Below are 13810 nucleotides of genomic sequence, written 5' to 3' on the forward strand. Positions count from 1 at the left end.
AAGTTTTGGCATGTTGCTGCTGTCATGCAGTACATTTCAGATCATTTCTCTTTGACACCTTTTTCTTGGGAGAGATTTGGTGCATATTTGTTGGTGGCTTTTTAAAAAAAAGGTATGTGGGTTTTTACAGACTTTTATATTTTATACATACATACATACATACATCCATATATGTTTATAGAAATATATATATATATATATATATATATATATATATGAAAAAGGTTTTTATACATATATGTATGTATATTTCTTTTCTTTGAAGATTGTTTGTCAAACCCTCCTTTCAATTGTTGTTAACATGAAACCAGACTATTCTGATTATTCTTCAGTCACCTACCTGTTTTTATTAGCTTGTCAAGTGTGTTGATTTTTTGTGTCAATGATTACAATATGCATGTGTAAGACTCCTCTTGACTCTTCAGGGACTCAGCCCCACATTTTCATATCATTGTGTGAGTCTGAACAGTGCAAAGGGGCATTGTAGCTGGAATTCTGACATACACATTAGTGGTGGTCATCATTGATCTAAAAGCAAAATAACTGAATAAAAATACCAATTCTTACCAATAAAATACCAATAAAAACTGCAGTTCAAAAACTTAGTCCCATATGAACATGAATGTTTCTTTTTACTCTAATGCAGAAAATCATTTTTTTGATTTAATTAGATGGGTTGACTTAGCAAATGTTTCAGAATCATAGAACCCCAGATGAGCACATATTACGTTAGGATGGGTCACTTGTTTAATGAGATTTTGTCCCTTGAACCCACAATTTGGAGGATTTTTATTTAAAAGTATATACACTGCACATGAAGGTTTATGAGTGAGGAGAGGAAATGTAATTTTGAATTGCTCCTCCTTGTTTATTTTATAGTAATGTATGTATTTTTGTTAGCCTTTTGCCTCTGTTGACTTAATTCTATTAGTCATCTCCTGCTGAATCCAATGTACTGCACTTAATTTCCCCATGGGATAAATAAACTGTGTCTCTCTTTCTCTTTCAGGCTGCCACCAACTTACAACCCATTTATCTGTGAATATAGGACCTGTTTGATTGTGGTGTGATAGTGTCTCTCCTATATCCATCCTGTTACATAATGTTATTCTAACTGAGAAAAGCATGCACAAGCCAACACAATGAGTGCAGTTTAATCCAGCTTGGATATATGACATTGAAAAACAGTTCATATCTTGGAGGTTGTTGCTTGAAGGGGGGCCTGTATCCTAGGTCTGGGCAGATTAAAATCTTGGTTGGGCCTATTCACAGCACTGCAACAACAGGCTTCCAGCTGTGTAAGAATAATAATCCCTCTGTTTTAATCTTCTTGAGCGAGAGGTGATCCAAGCCCTGGTTCGGACGGCATCCAAGGGCACAGACATACACTGGGAAACAGGTTTGATGACAGTTTAATGATAAGCTATAATGAATCGCCCATATGTTGTGTACAGGACTGCAAACAGAGGCTTAAAGCTGTGTTCCTGAGAGAGGAGCAGTATGCGAAAGCCCAACATGACATCTGGGGATGGCCGCAATGCAAATCAAAGGATCTTCCTGGTGGGATTAATCCATGGCTGTTATGATTATTTGGGCCTTAAACTCATATGATGTTTATGTGTGCAGAAGCAGGGACGGCTCCAATTCCACTCACAACAGCACGGGTTTAAGGAAGGAAGGCCTAAATAGTGGGGATTATTCTCTCTCTCTCTCTTTTTCTCTCTCTCTCTCTCCCTTACCCTATTTTTCGGCATCAAATGTTCTGCCTCTCATTTCAGCCCTTGTTGCTGTGATGACCACAGGCATGAGTACACCAGGCGTTCATCGAGGCTTCCTCAGGAAATATGGTAGGCCTGCTTTGATTCCTTGTGCAGTTCTCTGCCACCATGTAATGGGTGATAGACTGTATCTCTTTGTCTTTGTGTTTGTGCTCATCCTATATACCGTATCAGAAGGTTATATTTTATTTCAGTGAATTATTTAGTTTTTTTTAGCATTAAATGTGGGTTACTTAATGCGCAGTGTTTGTTAAATACTCTCCCTATCCACCATATGTTTGCAGTTTCTACTTGACATCTGAGTTAGCTATGTTTGTGTTGTTTATACTGTATATGTGTGTTTTATACTGTATGACTATCACAGTCTGATAAGCAGACAGTGCATGATCACAGCTGATGTCATTATTTGGTCCATGTGGAGAGTTTTCAAATTTCATTCAAATTATGGTGAAAAAACAAAATCTGTTCTTACAACATAAAACAAATTATTATACATTTTGAAGGACCTAAGGCCTTTAGTTGACAAAATGATACTTTTACAGTCTTAAATGTAGACTTTTTGTATAGAGTGTGTTGAACTCATTTTTCCCATAAGGTGTAATAGTTATTCTTCCAAGAACAGCAGTGCTCAGGCTGTTGACTTAACAATGAGTGAAGAGGAATGCTGTCTCAGATCAGCACTTCAACTCTAAGATGAGTGTTATCAATCTGAGAGTCACTTTGTGTGATATAATCGCACCCAGATGTGTTTTTACAGAATGACGAGATGTTAATTTTCAAAGCCAAGTCAGAATTCAGGACTTGCCAGTGTTTCCTGTCTTTGTGCTTATGTTACATCTGTTTTATATCTCCCTTGATTTAATTTGATAGTGGCTCCGGGGACTGAGGCAGAAGATACTGTTTACTAGCAATGTCAGCAGTTCATCATTTTTCTTTTCTTTCTTTCTTTCTTAACTGTAGACTAATAATAGTAAAATACTGTTTTATAATGTCAAATTTATACAGTCTATACAATCTATAAAGGGCATCAGTGTTTCCAAGTAGATGCCATGATAACATGTATTTAAACTCCTATACCTCTATCTCTATCTCTCTCTTTTGCAAAATCCACCTGTTCATCTTTAATCCTCTGTATGGAGAAATAGAGCAGATCTTGCCCATCCATCAACATGCTCTCCATCTATTATAATTATTACACAATGGACGGCTGTCTGGGACAGTTACAATCTAACGCCATCATGTGTGTCCTGTCCTGAAAACTCACAGTACGTTCCAGAAACAGAAGCTTTTCCTATTGTTTCTACAGATTAAATGTTCCCTTTAAGTGATACACATATTTTGACACTTAAACCCCATAGGTAATGAGAGAAGTTGACTAACAGTACATCATTGCTGATAGAGTTGCCCTAGGACAGGGGCATTTACATTATAATTATTTACATGTAACTTTCACATGTTAATGCTGCTCTGAGTACTGTTATCTTACTGTCTAGTTTTCCAGTTATTTTAGAATTCAGGCCACATGCAATTATGTTTTTATTTGTCATTGTGACATTTTTTATATACAGTACAGGTTTAGAAATTGTCTTCCTTGAAATTTTAATGATGTCCTGCGGTGCCCCTTTTGAATGGACATGGATATGACAATGATATTCATAAAGCAACATTATGTTTTCTACAGATTATTTCCTGGCAGATAATTTCCTCTTGTGTAGTGTAATAACATTCAATGCAACAGCTGTGTTACAAATTATATACTTGCGAAATGTATACATTTTTAAATTAAAAAATTTGTGTTGACAGAGAAGTGATTATTCAGCTCTAAGGTCATTTTTGAGGCTGCAGTTTGTGCTGTTCTTGTATTGAATTGCATTGTATTGTATGTTGTTATATTCGTAATAATATTTTTGCATAATATTTATCCTATTATATAAATGGTTTGGACAGCCTCGAAAACCTCATTCCAGGTGTTTGTAATGTTCTGGTCACTAAGTATAATAATTAATGGGAAACTCTAGAGTTTTGGAGGAATTAAATAATAATAGAACATGTGACTGTTGTTTTTCATTCTGAATATAAATGAATTACAACAAATGGCTACAATTGAAGGGGAAAACAATTACAAACTCTCTACTAGTACCAGTAATTTCAAAGATGATTGATAGATTTTAGCTATTCTGGCAGCATGGCTCTGTGGATGGAAATGTTGGTCTGTCAGTCATTTCATCGCTTTGGTCCAAACTGAAATATCTCAACCACTATTGGATAGATTGGCCAAATACCTTCAAAACTAACATTCCCATCAGCCTAAACTGTAGCCTACTTTTTGTTTTGTGCTAATTAGCATCCTAAACTAGCTGTACATGGTCAATATTATACCTGTAAAACATCAGCATGTTAGCATTGTATATGTGAACATGTTGCCATGCTAGCATTAGCATTTAGCTGGCTGTAGACTCTTAGTCCTGTTTAAAAAAAACTTCCTCTGTCCAGATTTTCACATCTATTTTCATCTATAGTACTGTTAATCTTCTGTCGCTCTTACCATAAATCACCTAAGATAACAAAAGGAAAAAAAATGGACTTATTCCACCTCCTACATCCATGCCTCTCTCTGTTTATTCTTCTTGCTGCAGGGGGCTTCATGTTCAAGCAGTGGAAGGAGAGGTACCTTGTGCTGACCATGGAGGGAAACCTGTTGGTGTGCCGCAATGCAGAGTCCCCTCCAGACCAGGTGGTAGCACTACAAATCAACTGTGAGTCGATTGTAGAGGGACGAGAAATCCTTGACCTGCCCAAGTTGCCTCCAGGGGGCCGGAGGGACTGCTGCTTCGCCCTCATCCTGCCGCAGAACAAGTTCCTGCTGCTTCTCACTGACAACCCTGATGACTGCAAGTGGGTCTCTCTCTCGCTCTCTCTCTCTCTCTCTCACACACACACATACACACACTGTCCTTTGCCCCACTCATTATCAGACGTTTACTGCACATGGTGATATAATGACACACGCACAAGCTGGAATTTAGGTCTCCTTTGTCTCACTTACTATCAGACATGTTTACTGCAGACGGTTATCAGATTGGGAGAACACCACACTTTCTCTGGTGTTGTTGTAAAGATCTACAAGCCTGGATCTGGTTCAAATGTAATGACTCATCATTTTACCTTTCACAGTGTGTGGCTGAAGTTGATCCGGAAAGTGAGAGAGGTGAGTCAGCAGTTTTGACTTCAGTCTGGTCCTGCTGTTGCTTCTTTCAACCCTTTTTTCATCTCAACATCTCACCTCTCATTTCTAGTATTGTGTTTATATATACGTTTCTAATAATATCTGAAAACATATGAATCTTAAAAATATCTTCAAACATCCAAAGGGAATTCTTTGGGTGTTTTTCACATGTGAGGCTTCTGTGTAAGACAGTTTAACTCTGTGATGTAATAACCTTTTGTTTGTCTCATTTTATAGAGTGTCATGTCACCCCTGACCCTTCAGAGACAGCGTAGCATCACTCCCTGCATCACTGACAGAGATCCCCTGCCCGACTCCTCCAGCGATAAAGACCCCGGGTCACCCAGGGTTGGTGAGGGCACCCCTCCTTTGTCTCGAGTCACTGAACGGGGAGGCTCCCTCAGAGACAGAAGCCAAAACCAAGGTCCGCTATCATGTCATCTGTAGTTACCTGACAGATGTAGTAACTTACAAGTTAAAGCTGCATTAGGGATTATAGTATGGTGGCTGAGAGAGTTTAATGCACAGTAATTTTATAAAAAAAACAAAAACATCTTCACCACTTAAACACATAGGTTGCATTTAGAAAAAAAGCATTACATATAAATAATACACAAGGAAATTAAGAAACCAATTTGATAACACATTTGTGGCATAAAGAAACACACAGAAGTCAATTACTAGTAAAAGGCTACTGCCTAAAAGTATGTGTTTTTCAGTTTTTAGCATTTTTAGAGAAATTTGACTGCTGTGTATGACTTACAGCATTTTGTATTTTGAATGTGTTTTTCAATTACTGTAGCTTGTGTTTTATTTATTTGCAGCTTTTCTTTTCCTAAATGTGACGCATACATTGTCAAAGTGATGGCCACGTTTTCTTCATTTGTTTTTGATTTCTTAAATAAGGCTGCAGTGTAGTGAGTTCTCTCAGCTGAGGGAGACTGGTGAGCGTAAAGACTAAAAAAGTAACAGCTCTGGTTAACTGGAGGGAAATGACTGACTGTCTCAAAGTCTGGATTTAAGAGCAGAAAAGTTAAAATCTCCAAAACCCAAATTGCACATTAAACTGATAATTTTAAAAGGTTTCCCTAATTTGGTGTATTTAATAAAACCAATGATCCAATTAATCACATATTGTTGCATATTGTTGATATTATTTTTCAAATGACTTCTACAGCCAGTGGACCACGACAGCCTCTGCGCAGTGTTTCTGTGGCCCCCCCTCATCGTGTGTCAGATTGTCTTCGCCATGGCAACAGCAGCGATGCCCGGGCGGTCAGGGCGGTGTGCCTGCTGATGGGAGGGGCAGCGGCCTCCTCTGCTCTGGGCTACCTCAACTCCTGCTCCCCTTCCTCTCCCCTTGCCAGCAGAGCCCCAGAGATCGCCCAAGGCACAGGGGGGTTCTCCGAGCTTCCTGCAGGGGGCTCCTTCCACGCCTGCAGCCAGGACGTCGACTCCCCACACTTCAACAGCTTTGACTTTGAAGGAGACTCCGACTTTGATGCATTTGACTGTGGAGGATTTGCTTTTTAGTTTTTGACGAGACAGAGAAAGAAACTGTCTGAAAGACCTTTTATTCTTATCAAAGTCCCTGTGTTGGTATTCCTTTATAATTTAAGGATATTGTTAATATCCTAACAATTTAATCTAATTTAGAAATTAATGAAGGTGTTCTTCCTGGCTTTATGCCCATGCTCCTCAGGTAAATAATTCTTGATCTTGACTCCTCTGAACACTGTCTGTCTGTGTTGTATCAGTCTGTCCATGCCGCAGGACGACTTGAGGTTAACAGGGTGAGCAGTATAATGATTCCAGACAGCCACACGGACATTTCTGAGGAAATGTTGGTCTCAGAACTTTAACAGTTGTGTTTGTCTCATCACTGTGTTCATTTTATACTTTTCTTTTTTAAATTTGACCTCTGTGAATATTTTCTTCTCCCCCACATTCTCTCTATTGCATTGGCACTTTGCTTGATTTCCTTTTGCTCTGCTTTCAGAAATCACCCCATTACCCACCATGTGCACATACCAGTATCTTACATGAAATAAATCCTGCCGTCACCATGAGCGTGCATCTTTCTCTCTAGATCCATCTGTTGTTTGTCGGACAGCAGGCCAAAGTTTGGAAAGGAAGGATGATGGAGCAGATTTGCACAAGAGGGGGATATGCAGAACCTGAATGGCAGTGTCTGCTTATCTTATCTGAGATTTTGTTGCACAGCAAAAATAATCTCTTGGGTTCATGTACTGGATGTGTCTTGTGTATGTGTTTGTGTGTGTGCTCTTAGTTTTTACACCAGAATGTGTGCTGAGATCAACATCCACCTGCTTACAAACCGCTGAGTGAAAGGAAAGCCTAATGGAACAACCAGCCATTTCATGTTTCTGCAAACCACAGATACATTGAATGTCTACGTTTTGATAGGTATAATACGTATCATAACATTTCTACAATACCTATCATATGGAAAGTGGCGTAGTTCAGATGACATCCTCTATGGCAAACTTCCATATGAGGAGGTGGATGGGAGGTCGGTGGCGTGATCAGTAGCCAGATGGCTGGAGTTGCAAAAGCAGCAGAGACTTGCGTTTGAGACCACTGTTAGCTTCCCATTTCAACCGACAGAACCGGACATTTGTAGCCTGTTAGCTTCACGTTTCAAGTGCAAAACAGGACATTTGTAGCTGTTTTTGTTGAAACAAAACTGGGTATTTTTTAGCGAGGTGTCCGGATATTTGTAGTCGTTTTTGTGGCAACAAAACTGGTATTTTAACCCAGATCATGATCTTTTCCTAAGCCTAACCAAGTGTTTTTTTGTGCCTAAACATAACCAGACCTTAACCACAGCGTTTGAAACATAGAGATTCAACGTTTAAAACATAGAGATTCAACATCCGTGGTTTACAGAAATGTAAAATGGCTACATTTCATTCTGCCGATTGGGTTGGAACAACTGCCCATGCATTTTTGCTGTCTTCCTTTGCCACGTACAAGAAGGACTCAACTGTCACAGCGATTGTGATGCCATAACTGAGAAATAGAAGAGAAAAATAAAAATAAATAAAAAATAAAAAAATAAATAAAAGAGAAATGGTCATTTTTCACACAGATGACAAAAATCATTGACAAAGGTAAAAGCACAAAAAATAATTCATAAAGTAATTCAGTATGACAAAGACTAACGAAGAGACAACAAGAATACAAAGTGTAGAGAGTGTTATGGGATTTTCTGCTAATAACAGTGATGGCCGGGCTAAAATGCACCTTTTAAAAGCATTTGCAAGGTGAGAGTTTGGCTATTAATTAATTGCAAAGGCTTCAAAGGTGTTAAATGTTGTATAATAATGAATCCTGCATCCTGACAAAGCATGTCTCTGTCCAGTTCAGTGAAACCCACAGGCCTGGGATGACATTGTACCTGGGCTGGCAGTGGACCGTTATTCAGACCCTGGTGGAACAGGCGGATGACTTCAGTGGCAAAGTGCAAATGCAGACTTTAATCAAGGACTACTGTAACAAATGGTGTTTTCAAATCCCTAATAAATGGCATGGATTTATTTTTTTTTGTTTCATGGATTTATTTTGAAGACTGTTAATATATTTATTGTGTGTTTTGTTTTCATATTCATTGTAATAATATAGTGAGTGCTGTTATTTTATATGCTTTTTAATGCTTTTTGTCACATTTGCTTTGCTGATCCTTATTTACTCTCCTCATATTTTATTTAATTCATTGTAAAACTGTGTTTTATGCTTCTGCTATGCTAGCCAGGCCCCCTTAAATGGCATTTTAATCTCTTCTAATTGTCCGGTTTGGGGATTAGTAATGGAGAACACAAGTGGAAGAATGAAACTAGAACAGCAAACACATGAGGGACCACATAGATACATTCAAAGGTGTGTTTTCAGCTGTTGTTGTGAATTTCATTACATTACATTTATTTAGCTGATGCTTTTATCCAAAGCGACTTATAAGTGCATTTCAACCATGTGGATACAATCCAAAAATTGAAGAATCATGCAAATACATCATCTTCATCAAATATGCTGTGCTACATTTAGGTGCAGTCTGAACAGATGAGTTTTCAGTCTGAGACGGAAGATGTGTAGAGTTTCTGCTGTCCTGATGTCAATCAGGGGTGCCGCCAAAGGGGGCAGGGGTGGCCAACCCCCTCGAGAATCACATATGCATAATATGCTTCTGCAAATGATAGCTGTATACATAATAGGTATTGTTCATTTAAATCAATAATGTATATTTTTCATAATAGCTAATGTGAAAGAAAATAACAAATGCATAGCCAGCCAGCGGCTTTTACAAAAACTTCATTAAAAGAAATAAACGGTATGTATGGCCTTACAACTAAGACACACACGCAAAGAGTAGGTCTGAATATTGACCAAAACATTTACTGGATAAACAAGATGGATGATATGGGTTTGCAGTCAAAATCTAAGAGGAGAGTGTGAAAGCTTTGTTGGATTGCTAAGCACATTTATCCCTCTCTCTTCAGCCACACTCTTTAATCCTTATCTCTCTCTGATGGCAGTGCGTGCTAAATAAACAAAAGAATATCTTACATAACCGTTTAACAAGCTGAAGCTCCACTCACAGTCTTCGATTTGCTGAGAGAAGCATACAGTATTTTACGTTAAATTACATTTTCATTTGCGTGCAGCATACATGGTACATTGCCTCAATGATTATGATCAAATGGTAAATGGCTGCATTTATATAGCGCTTTTATCCAAAGCTTTACAATTTTTGCCCACACTCACACACCGATGGCAGGCCAGGGGTTCTTGTCAGTGTCTTCCCAGTGTCTTGCCCAAGAACATGTGCACAGGAGGAGCTGGGGTTCGAACTGCCAGCCCTGTGATCAGAGGAAAACCCGCTCTACCCCCTGAGCCACAACTGATCATTTTACGACATTGGTTGTAACTACTGCTGCGCAGATGTGTAGTGTATTTTTAATCATCAAATAAATTCAGTCAATCTGTTCAGAGGATCTGTCCCAGCTTATAGCACTCTATGGCAGTGATATAGTGATGTACACGTATATTGTAGATGATTGCTACTCTGTCTGATGAGACAGACACGGGCATCAGAGATTCAAAATTCAAAGAAACAAATTCTGACCTGCCCCTCGGTGTGATTTTACAATTGGTGAGAATATTAATATTCAGTATTTAACCTTTTGTAATTCAGAGTTTGGATCAGGCAAAATATAATTGCGCTGCTATGTACACAATGAATGAGAGAATGTGTGGGGCATGTTACAAATCAGCTTTGAAAACATACAGTAAGATACACTTTTAGTCATTCCTGTCAATTTCTTCAACATCGACCTTGGGGAAGAGAGAGGAAGTGAATAATATGTTTTTGCCAATATAATTCAAGTCAGATGTTCTATGTTTGCTTTGTCAGCCAGCCAATGAAAAGCAATAATCCATACCAGATAATAATCTAGTAAAGGTGCCCAAAGGTGCACAGGAGAGTCACATGGCTCACCTGTGGCCTAATGCAGTGCTCCTGCCAACTCCACGTTAAATATAAACAGAAATATTCCGGTATAAGCGCCAAGCAGGGTGAAAGTGAGTCTAACAGAGATTGTTGACCAGCAAAGAATTGAGAAGACAAAGTATAAAGAGCATTATGGACTTTTCTGCAACAGTGATCTTGGCAGAGCTAATCTCACCTCTACTGTGGTTGTTTAGTATAAAATCAGTAGGAAGTATCGTTTGCCTCCAGGACCCATTGCTTTTCCTCTCATAGGAAACCTGCCACAACTGCACAAAAGCTTCAGTCCCAAACGGTTTCTCACGCCTAAGTTTCAGTACAGTAAATGAAATATGACCAAGAAGATGCCAAGCCAGCTTTACACTTGAGTACTGAGAGACACTGAGAACAAAGAAAACTCTAGCAAAAATAAACTTTATGTATGTCTGCAGAAGACATGTCTGAATATTAACAGCCAGATGCTTGGTGTATTTATTTATCTTGCTTTAATTCTTAGTTTTGTGCTTCAGGCATTTCACAAACACTGACATGGCAGGAACCAAGTTGTAATAAACCAAAATAATCTTTTAAAGATGCAAACTTTTCTCCCAGGTCACTGGTGATGCTTTGAAACTGATTACAGCAGGTTTGTAAAACATTCAGAGTGAGCTGCAAAGTGTTGCTTTTGGCATTTGAAAAACATTTGCATGGCAGGTGAAACATGTTCTCAGTGGATTTTCTGATCTCTCCAATATCACTTTTTTTCTTCTGATTAGTACCTTTAATAGATGAGTCAAACTGTGTTTTCCTCTTCTCCTCCAGCCATGCCATCTGACCCCACGTTCTTGTTGAGCCGCATCTTGTCCAATGTGATCTGCTGCCTGGTGTTTGGCCAGCGCTTCACTTATGAAGACACGCACTTCCTGCACCTCCTCAACATCATAGCTGAGATTTTCAGGTTCAGTAGCAGCTCTCTGGGTCAGGTAAGAGGAGGTAGGAGCCAGAAAGTCAGAGGCTGATGGTCCTCCAAATACAAATCCATGTTTTTTTAGTTTGGTTTTCATATGGTGTTCTTTTATCTTCTTCAAGACATATTAAAAGACTTTCCCCAAATTTATATACAGCATTCTGGAATGATTGCCCTAACATACTGAACACATTTCTACAATATTATCCCCCAGGAAACAAAGCTGCAGTGTGCTGTGTACTTCCCTCCCACAGATGTACATCTTTCCCTGGCTCATGCAGCATCTGTCTGGCCACCAGACACTGTTTTTGCCCAGATTAAGGAGGTCAGAGAGTTTATCAAAATGAAGATCCAAGAGCACAAAGAGACACTGGACCCCAGCTCCCTGAGAGACTATAATGACTGCTTTCTCATCTGAATCAATCAGGTTGGAAAGAACTTCAGAATAGTTTGTTTTGTTAAAGGAACCCGAGACCACACTGAGCAATGTAACTTTCATCCTCTGAGTTTCATCTTAATACTCTTCTGCATCCATTAATATAAGCCCTTAACATTACCTTGGGTGCTAAGAATTGTTTTCTTGGTATAGCTGTGACTGATTTTGAACAGATCTAATTTCTGGAATAAAACTGTTAAATTATTCAAATGACGCAATTTTAAGAAAACAAAAGCCCAAGTGGGCGTCTGCAACTGCTTCTTAAAGTGTATTTAAAAATGTTGAATTTTGGCTCTATTGTGCATAGCACTATTACCACTTTGTCCACTCAGGAAAAGGACATTCCCACAACTGAGTACCACAACTTGGTCGCTACAGTGATGAATCTACTCCTGGCAGGAACAGAAACCACCAGGTCCACCATTAGATATGCCCTCAGTGTGCTGATTAAACACCCCAACATACAAAAGACACAGTCATAACATTAATAACTTAATAACATTCATAATAACAGAGTGGAATTACATTTTGCTTTGTCCTGTACAAAGAAAATTCAGCAGGAAACTGACACTGTGATTGGACAAGCATGGAGGACAGGAAGTCCCTCCCCTTCACAGATGCAGTCATCCATGATGTGCAGCATTTTCTGGACATTGTGCCCTTCGGCCTCCCTCACTACGAACTGCAGGACATCTCTCAGGTACCAGATCATCGCCACGGCGTGGCGAGAGGAGGAGAGATGCTGTCACTAGGATAACTACACAATATACAGTTACAGTACAGTTGATGTTTGCTGTTACCTGGCTGATATACTGTAGAAGACAGGCCCATCAGACTTAAAATTTAAGGATCAGTCTTTTGGTTTGGTTGTCTTTTCATGTATAGTTTCCTTTTTGTATACATTTTAATCAATTCTTGGTTAAAAATGTATTACTACTATTAAAGTACTAAGTCCTTTTATACAAATGGCAATAAATCACTTCCTGATGTGGAACAATTGTGTATATACCTGTTTGGAAGTTATTTTCTTTATATTACATATTCTTTAATTCTAAAGAAGAAAAGAATTGGAAAAAAATAAAGTCATAACATTAAAGACTCCTTATTTTCAAACAAAAGGTCCTTGATCATTGTCGTCGTGTAAAACATGAATTACAAATCTTCATTTATTTGTTTGCGTGATCATTTATATATTTATTTTAATAATGTTGTTCTTGTTTTCAAATCAAGCACAGACAGATAGTTATAGTTAAAGCTACACAAATAATCACTTTGTGTTCATCTGGAGTAATGCAGCATTTTGTGTCAACTCCCTGTTTCATTCTGAAGGAACATCTACAGACTGCTTCTGTAAAAACAACAACAACAACAGAGTTTAAGAGAGATCTCTTGAACAGTGAGGAGACAAGAAGAAGACAAAGAGGGATGTTTTTTTCCAGAGTGTAATGGATTTTTTTGCATCTATACTCTTAGCAGGGATGATCTTAGCTCTACTGTGGCTGTTGAGAGGGATAAATGTCGTTGCAGGACCTACTGGCCTTCCTCTCATCTGAAACTAAACTTTTCTCTGCATTTACAGTATAGGTGTGACTGTTGCAGGTCTGTCTCATTTTTGGAGTGAAATAGGTCAGTTATTTCAATATTCTAATTTTAGGACAATTCATCAATGGCATTTAGCAAATTTAGAGACTTCAGTGTTGAATCTTTACAAGAAACCCCCAGCTCGACTCTCAGATGTGCACTCACTATACTGTAATACATAAATAAATAAAAGATTTCTACATTTTTGTTCACCTACATTTACTCTAAAGCAGGATTGGTTACAGGAATGTGATTCAAGTCTACTACTTCTACCTTGCTAGAGGTGCGTTGCCGTTGCAACGGCCTCCCGGTCAAAGCC

The 13810-nt window shown here is 38.6% G+C and overlaps 1 protein-coding gene and 1 pseudogene across 2 annotated transcripts; both read left to right on the forward strand.

Annotated features, from left to right (window-relative positions):
• The first annotated feature begins 357 nt into the window (after positions 1–357).
• On the forward strand, positions 358–8087 carry si:ch1073-83n3.2. 2 transcript variants are annotated; one of them, XM_044203668.1, is made up of 6 exons: positions 358–1688; positions 1779–1847; positions 4415–4673; positions 4953–4986; positions 5242–5428; positions 6182–8087. In XM_044203668.1, exons 1-6 carry the CDS (start codon positions 1574–1576, stop codon positions 6535–6537), a joined length of 1020 nt encoding a protein of 339 aa, XP_044059603.1. In that variant the 5' UTR covers positions 358–1573; the 3' UTR covers positions 6538–8087. The 2 variants fall into 2 exon arrangements, with proteins under 2 accessions (XP_044059603.1, XP_044059602.1); XM_044203667.1 differs by having other exon boundaries at positions 372–1847.
• Positions 8088–8413: 326 nt separating this feature from the next.
• Positions 8414–12667, forward strand: LOC122879109 (annotated as a pseudogene).
• Positions 12668–13810: the final 1143 nt, after the last annotated feature.

This window comes from Siniperca chuatsi, linkage group LG7 (genome assembly GCF_020085105.1).
Source record: "Siniperca chuatsi isolate FFG_IHB_CAS linkage group LG7, ASM2008510v1, whole genome shotgun sequence".
NCBI classification, from domain to species: Eukaryota; Metazoa; Chordata; class Actinopteri; order Centrarchiformes; family Sinipercidae; genus Siniperca; species Siniperca chuatsi.

Bases quoted from the DNA above. Each gene is read 5' to 3' on its own strand.
- si:ch1073-83n3.2 (XM_044203667.1), top strand. From the start codon at position 1,574: ATGGCTGTTATGATTATTTGGGCCTTAAACTCATATGATGTTTATGTG. The intron at 4,987-5,241 runs GTGAGTCAGCAG...CTCATTTTATAG, and splicing joins TGATCCGGAAAGTGAGAGAG to AGTGTCATGTCACCCCTGAC. The intron at 5,429-6,181 runs GTCCGCTATCAT...TGACTTCTACAG, and splicing joins AGACAGAAGCCAAAACCAAG to CCAGTGGACCACGACAGCCT.